Source organism: Passer domesticus, chromosome 5, assembly GCF_036417665.1.
Source record: "Passer domesticus isolate bPasDom1 chromosome 5, bPasDom1.hap1, whole genome shotgun sequence".
In the NCBI taxonomy this organism is placed as follows: Eukaryota; Metazoa; Chordata; class Aves; order Passeriformes; family Passeridae; genus Passer; species Passer domesticus.
Window position 1 is genome coordinate 5,108,661 of NC_087478.1, and position 7,647 is coordinate 5,116,307.

The 7,647-nt window shown below is 38.7% G+C and overlaps 1 protein-coding gene across 1 annotated transcript in view; it reads left to right on the forward strand.

Moving 5' to 3' along the window:
- The window catches only part of CDC123 (cell division cycle 123), a 31,599-nt gene extending 25,750 nt beyond the window's left edge, over nucleotides 1–5,849 (forward strand). The window contains exons 11-13 of the mRNA XM_064421775.1: nucleotides 1,678–1,806; nucleotides 3,579–3,716; nucleotides 4,527–5,849. Of these exons, the coding sequence (XP_064277845.1) occupies nucleotides 1,678–1,806; nucleotides 3,579–3,716; nucleotides 4,527–4,553 (294 nt within the window). The 3' untranslated portion in view covers nucleotides 4,554–5,849. The remainder of the gene's footprint in view (nucleotides 1–1,677; nucleotides 1,807–3,578; nucleotides 3,717–4,526) is intronic.
- Nucleotides 5,850–7,647: the final 1,798 nt, after the last annotated feature.

Here is a 7,647-nt window from a genome sequence, read left to right on the forward strand (position 1 = left end):
CTCAACCATGCAGATCTGGGCTTGCTCACCCTTCCAGAACAAATAAGAAACCACTCAGGTCTGCGTCCCCCAATTTGTAGTTTCTTTTGTAGCTGTCTGGTTTCAGCACTGTTGTTTCTATGCTTTGGCTTCTTAAAATGTGCTCTGTGAGAGCTGTTCCCCGTGGAGCTGCCCTGAGACAGACACCTGTGAGAGCCTGGGTGCAACCACACGCTCCCTGCCGGGCTGCTGGCCCGGCTCCAGCTTGCCGGTCATAACCACTGGTTTCATCTCTGCTGGGACTCCCACAGCTGCACCAGGAGCTCGCTGGGGACCAGAACATTTCTGCTCACGGGTTTCCATCACTTGCAGTCCCACAGTGTGTCAGTGCCTGTGGGATAGCTCAGGGGGTGGGTGGGAGAGGCAGTCTCCATGTTACTCTCTGCCGACGCTTCGAAAGCATTTTGGTGTGTTAGGAACCAGATGGCTGTAGTGTAAATAATTGAATGTATTTGCTGTTTGTATCAAGATCTTTTAAAGCAAGAACATCCTTCAGAAATGAAGGAAAAGAGGAGAAAGCAAAATGAATGTCTGGTAGCTACACAGTCTTCAGGTTTGTTTTCCAATTCCAGTTGATCTTTATAATAAACACAATAAAACTCTTCAGCCCTGCTTATGTTACTGCAACTTTTTCCTTCCCTGTGTGAAATCAGCCCTGTAGAGCAGAGTTCTTCCAGATGTAATACTGGTTTTGCAAATTTTTACTAGCTGCTGTAGTCATATTTCCTTATAATTTATTACAGTGTTTTATTAGAATAGTTGATACTTCCTTGGGCAAGAGAAGATGGTCCAGTGCTGGGGATTGCATCTTGAAGTGACTCAAGGAACACAGACTATTTCTTCCTCCCCCACATGTCTGTTACTTCTAATAGGTCTTGTTAGTCTCTGCTTTCATTTTTCAGTTGTAAAGCAGTTGTGTTGTTGTGCACCCTACCACAACTGTTTGGAACACAGATGTGTTAAAGATGGGGTAGAAACTAGTGTGGACTGCTAGTAATGGCTATGTTTAAGTTAGTCTCTATTTATCAATGTCTGTACAGCACCTTTGAGGTTTCATGAGCTCCACCAGCATTTTGCAGACCCTGCTCTCTGTGTTTAGAGTCCTTTGTAAGACCAAGAACAGCAATTTTTGTAGACTGCTGGATGGTGCAGTGTTGCTGAGGTGGTTTTTCATGGAAAGCAAAATCCCTGTGTGGGCAGTTTGGGTTTTTTTGTTTGGTCGTGGTTTGGATTTGGTTGTGTTTTGGGTTTGGTTGGGTTTTTTTTTTTCATGTCCATTCTCTCTGGGGATCTTGGTGGGTCATGGGGATTAGCCAGAACTTCAGTGAGCTCATCTAAACACCTGGCATAGAACTAAGTTCAGTTTATTTGAGCTCTGTCTGATCTATTGTTTTAAACAAAATCAAAGTAAATTCGTACATGATAGCTTGCTGTGATTTAAACTCTATAAGGTAAAGGATGTTAGAATATTTTAAGTGCTTAAACCCAGGTTGTTTCAATTTTAACATCTTTTTATGTAAAGACCAAGCATACTGTAATAATCTGAGTATATTAGTATTTTGATTTTTTTTTTCCTTTTTTATTTTTTTTGTTTCAATTCTGTTTTTTTGTTTTAATTTGTCTGTGGTTCCTTTGCAGGGTAAGATTTGGTTAATAGATTTTAACCCATTTGGTGAAGTAACAGACTCCCTGCTCTTTACATGGGAAGAACTCACCTCTGGAAAAAACTTGAAGGGAGACCAGAGTGAAGGGGAAGCAACAGAACAGGTGAGGGAGGCTCAGTAACATCCAACAGGATTTATGCCCTTATTTTATTCTTTCTTTTGCTTTTAAAATCAAATTGTGATGCAAATCCCATTGTAGTAAATGAAGCTCATGTGAAATGTAAGCTCTCTTTAAGTAGATGTTAGTTCATCTTATAGTTCATCTCAACAGGTATCACCTTCTAGTTTTAGAGGCCTGTAAGGGAATTTTTAGTTCAAACAGTTCAAGCCCATATTGCAGCTTTGACCCCATTGCAAAGAAGATACCCTGAAAATTGTTTTTACACAGTTTTGATGCATTCCTTTCAGTTTTTCTTAAAATCTATTACTTTTCAATAGTCACTTAAATTTCTGCTTGGTTCTTGATATCTGTCATGCAATTTGCCACATCTTCAGTTTTATGCTTGGGGGAAAACAAGAAGCAGCTTAATTTCTGTCTCTTCCTCATCTGGAATACCCTTAGCAAAGCCTTGTCCTCTGGTTGAACTCCCAGGACTTGCAGAACAAGACTTTTCCATCCCTCTTCCAAGCCACCTTTCCTCTGTAAAAACAAGTAACTACCCGTTAATACAGAAAAGGAGGAATATTTTTTGTATTCCAGCTTTTATTCTCACTTCATCTTGAGGCAGAGTCCTCACATCTTAACAAGTCCTTGGGCAGCTGGGTGGGAGAGAGGAAGTGGTGTTTTAGTGGATCTTGGGAAACACTTGTTTATTTTCTGAGGAGTGGTGTTTGGCCAGTGTGGGCTTTTCTTTATTTTCTAGCTGTTGAACTGCATTAGAGGTCACTGAAATGACAAAATTCACTGAGCTGATTTTAACATCTGAGAGTTTCTTTAGTCCTGTAGCCCTTTCCATAACACATTGACAGGGACACCCCACTCCAGGCTGTCCCTCAGGCCATTGCCTCTGTCTCACCATGGAATGAAAACCCATTCCATGAACCCTCTGCTGAAAGCTGTGTCTCCTTTGTTAGAACACACCCCCAATTCTAGAACTGTCTGTGGGACACATGAATTTTCATTTTGGGATTTCTTTTTCTCGTTGCCAGATGCTTTGCAAAGTTTTCTGTAGTTCAGACCTGGGTGAAAAGTAGAATAACTTGTCTTCATGTTTCATCTGACATCCAGTCACATAATCTGGTGTGCAGTTGCTGATCTTTCTCAAAATGAAGCTGTTTATTGCAGTACAGTTGGCAATTGCATGGCATGCCAATGTGTTGAACTGAAAATGATATGATTTTCCAAAACCTGTTGCTATAGTTCAGCATTTAGAGATCTTTTTGGCCCTTTTATAGAGGTATTTTTTCCTTTGGTAAGTAAATTGGTTGGAAAGCTTAAATTATAATTTCAGTAAGATTATAGTTACCAATGTGTTTAAACAAGGAAACTGTGAAGACAAGTTTAGGGATTCTATCAAAAAGATTTTTCTCTATTCAGATATGTATCTAGATACTATTGCTCAAAGTTCCTTCTGCTCCCTTATTACAGCACTGCCACAAGCATGAATTTATTAAATACATTAATAACTGATACACAGTAGAAGCTTTAAAGTGAGGTAATGAAAGCCATTATTTGACTGTTTAACATGTTTGACATTTCAAATTGCTCCTAAGTGGGCAGGGGTTTTATAAGAAAGCTACAATTTTTAGAAAGCTCAAGTTTAGTTGAGTGAGTGCCAAATAAACTCATTGGCAGCGTGACTCAGTCTCACGGAGGAGTCCCAGAAATATTTAATATTCATGTCCACTGTTTTTGTCTTATCTCCTTTTCCAAAGGATTATCCAGTGTTCCGTTGTACCAACAGCAAAGTCACTGTGCAGCCCAGTCCCTACCTGAGCTACCGACTGCCCAAGGACTTTGTGGACCTTTCCACAGGAGAGGACGTTCACAAATTGATTGACTTTCTAAAACTGGTAAGAAGTAGGAGAAAAAAAACCTCTGATCTTCCACCTTTGTCAAATGGAAACACCAAAATCCCTGGATCTCTGCTTTTGTTACTAACAAAGTGTACAAAATTGCAGAAAAAGCAATGTATGAAACCATCACACAATGCTGGGTTGATTGTTTCTGAAGTGATGAAGAGCAAGCTTTTTACTGCTCTCACTTTGCTTAATTAATTTTGTTTTTATGGAAAGCAGTGAATGCAGTTTGACATATCTTAATGAAGGACTGAGCTGTTTCCTTTCTTACTGAAATATAAATATGAATGTAGTGTGAATGGAAATGTGTTTTTTGAATGCCTGGAGCTAATGCTTTTAACTTTTAATGTTTTCAGCTTTTTTTTTTCTTTAAAAGTTACAAGACAAATATATTAGGAAAAAACATGATAGAGTTGTTCCTTTTTCAGTCTGCTTTCTTTGTTCTTTTAATGCACAGTGACATGAAGGCATGACTAAGTTAGGGAAGGGAGGGCAGGTCACCTGCATCCCTGACTCTTGCCACCACCATGATGTTTTCTGTTTCTTGTGTATTCCATGAGTTAATGGACTAGGCAAATCTTGTTCTTTACTGGAAAGAAAATCCTATAGTTTAGGATGAGAGAGGAGGTTGATTTTGCTCTGTTCCATTTGCTGGAAAAATTATCTCTTACTGTTCCAAAAAATGACTTAGAAGTGCAGTCACTGTCTAATCCATTGTATCTGGAACACTTGACATGATTTATTAGTGCTCTTACTTCAGATAACTGTGTCCTAACATTCTGAACTCTCCTGTTCTATTGACAGAAAAGAAATCAGCAAGAGGATGACTGAGGTACCCAGAGGCATTACCTTGAATTACAAGCAAGAAATGTGGCAAAATCTGTATTTAGCATAACTATTAAACTATTGATTTAAAGAAAACCTGCTTTTTATAGTCAATGAAAGAACTGAAGGGCTGTTTGTCCCCAGTGTCTGTTGGTTTATACAAAAGTGTAGGGAAGCTTTTTCAGGGAAACATGAAAGGTCAGGGTGAGTTCTCACTGGATTCCAGGTGCAAAGAAGCAGCAGCCTGAGTGCAGCTGAACAAGTGCTTTCCATTTCTCATAATGTGAAGATTAATGCCACTGAGCTACACCTTTGGACTCCCCAGTGTAAATATGGCAACATGAAATGCTTGTGCAGTAAAAACATGGAGCATTCTCTGCATTTAGGCACACTCTTGCTTAATATGTAGTCACAAAGTAAAAGGAATGTACATTTAAGGATAATTAACCTTTTAAAATTGTAAATTGATTTTGTTTTGGGAGCACTTCTCGTCCTTTGTGAAAAAAAAAAATGGAGAAGGGATTTTTTCGTTGTTACAAGGACTAATATTTCAGAGAACAACTATAGCTGTAGCAAACTACTTAAAGTTTGAAAATTTTACGTACTGGGAATTTGAAATTCTGAGTTCATTTAAAGTAAAGTAATATTTTCACAGTCTAAAGCTTTCACTAAAGCGAAATTAAATTCATTTAACTTCGCCAAATTTAATTTCATTTTCATAGTAATGCTTTCTTGAAACCTGTTTTTTTAACATGATTACACACTAGACATCATCTGTGACTTTAATCTACATAATTAACATCAACCTATAATTTTATATACAGACTCAGTCTTGTTTCTTTTGTGTCACATCTCTGAGTTTCTTACGAAAGTAATTATTCTTTCAGCTCTTAAAATTCTGTATTTATTTGGTGCTTCTTTTTTTTGTATAAAGGGAAGCTTGGCTAAATCTGGGGAAACAGAAGCTCTTGTTACCAATTGCTGTTCTTTGGGAGGTGGGGGAGGACAGTTTTAGGTGAATCACCAGCTGACTTTTGGATATAGGTGTTTGTATGGCATCAGTAATTTATTAACAGTGTGCAGAGTTCCCACTGAAACAAAAGGACATTTGAAGAAGCTCATAACCCCTGGAAACTGGTTCCTATTTCAAACCAGTTATGTGATACTGTGTGTGTGTGTGTATAGAGCTGTTTGTGTTTCTTTGCCTTGCTTTTGCTGTCAGATTGGAATGGTGCTTGGTTACAATCTGTTCCTGGATGTTAAATCTGAGCTAAGTTGTTAAATTATTACCTAATGTCTTTATTTAGCTTCTGTTTTGAATGAAAACTTACTCGAGTTAAAGATTATGCAGATTAAGAATCCACACATTGATGAAACATCACAGAAGAAAGCTCCTGGAGTCAGAACAGTCTGCCCTGAATTGAAGCATTGTTTGAAGCATTGGAACCTGCTTCTCAATAGCTTTTTGTATTCAAATTAGGTGATCATTAACTCAGGGCTGGGCTATACCTAATCCTCCCATACTGCCAGATTTTGGATGAGTTTTTTTCTCGCCCTCACCAGAGGGATAATTTGAATGTAAATATCTCTAAGTCGGGTAGGAACCTCAAAGTGTAAAAAATTAACAAAGCTTTTCTCTTTGTTTTAAAGTTTCTAGCCATAACTTAAACTGTTGGGGTGATCTAACCACACTTCCTTCCTTTACACAGATGATGCCCTGGAACTTCCAATAGATCCATAAATGCTTCTAAACCAGAGATCATTGTCTTTAAAAACAAACTCTTAGTTTAAAGCTGGAAGATATTTTCCCACAAATTAATTTACCACTTTCTCAGCTGTCTTTGCTGAATGTTCACCAGAACATATTTGGTGATGGGAGCAGTTTGCTGGGAGCCTGTGCACTCTGTGGTGTCTCTTAGGTGGGTGGGCTGGAGTTTTTCTCCTCTGTGAGATGCTGACAGATGGCCACTCTGAATTCATGGGCTGCTCAGCCAAGCTGAACTGCAGTTTAGAGTTGCAGGAACTTGTCCTGCTTCCTTTGGGCTAACTCCTAGTGAGGAATCTTAAAAGGTAGCAGAGCAAAAATACTGGTCCCATGTTCAGAACTGGTACAGAAACAATCCCCAATATAAAAATATGCTCTACAGGATCAGGTCCTCCAAAATACCATATCCTTACAGTTTAAATACATACTTTAGATGAACTTTGTTTTTATCCCCAACTTCAGTTAACCAGACAGTGAATTTTATTTGGCTGTTAAATTAAAGATTCCTCTTCTAAAAGAATTTTCACTCTCTATGTCCTTTTGATCTCCTAGGATAATTAACAAACATATTTCCTTTGGGGAGCTGAGAGAGCTAATGTTGGTAGATTAAAAATGCTTCAGATCAATTTTACACTGAATAGTACATGACACTTTTCTATTCCATCATAAAAGCAGTTTCTGCCTCTAGCCATCATATGCAGAAATCTGAAAATACAAATTTCCAGTTGTTCAGGTCCTTGTACATGGAATTTAATTATATCATCACCATTTGCTGAGTAAGGGCCAACTGTATACTATATATTCTTAATTATATACTTAAAACACAGTGTGAAGATGCTTGCAGTCTCATTTAGATGACAAACAGAAGTTTTAGAGGGAAGTAAGATGCAGTCATTTTATACAGCTCCTGTGCCTGCCAAACCCTGCAGAAGTCTGGCTGTGTCTGATGGCTCCAGCAGTGAGATTCAGTTCTTGGGCTGCAGCTCTGCCAGGAGTGCCAAGGAAAAGTCCTCATTGTTTCACAGCCAATACTTGTGATGTTTAATCTCCCGGGTGGATAGTGGGGATCAGGATTCCTGCAACCCCATAAGTAGCAGTTGTGGACATGTCCTGGCTTAGTTCAGGATTTGGAGTGACACTCCTGTCCCTCTGGGCTTCAGACTGTCCATGCTGTTTGTTCTCTTTTGACTCTTCTTTCTCCAGTTTGTCCATGTCTTTCCTCATCCCTCAGCCTCTTATTTGGATAAATATTAAAATCAGAATTGATTGCAGCAGCAGCATGGATAATACTGAGCTGAATTTTAAAACCTCTATCCACTTTTCCCTCCCTCTTAC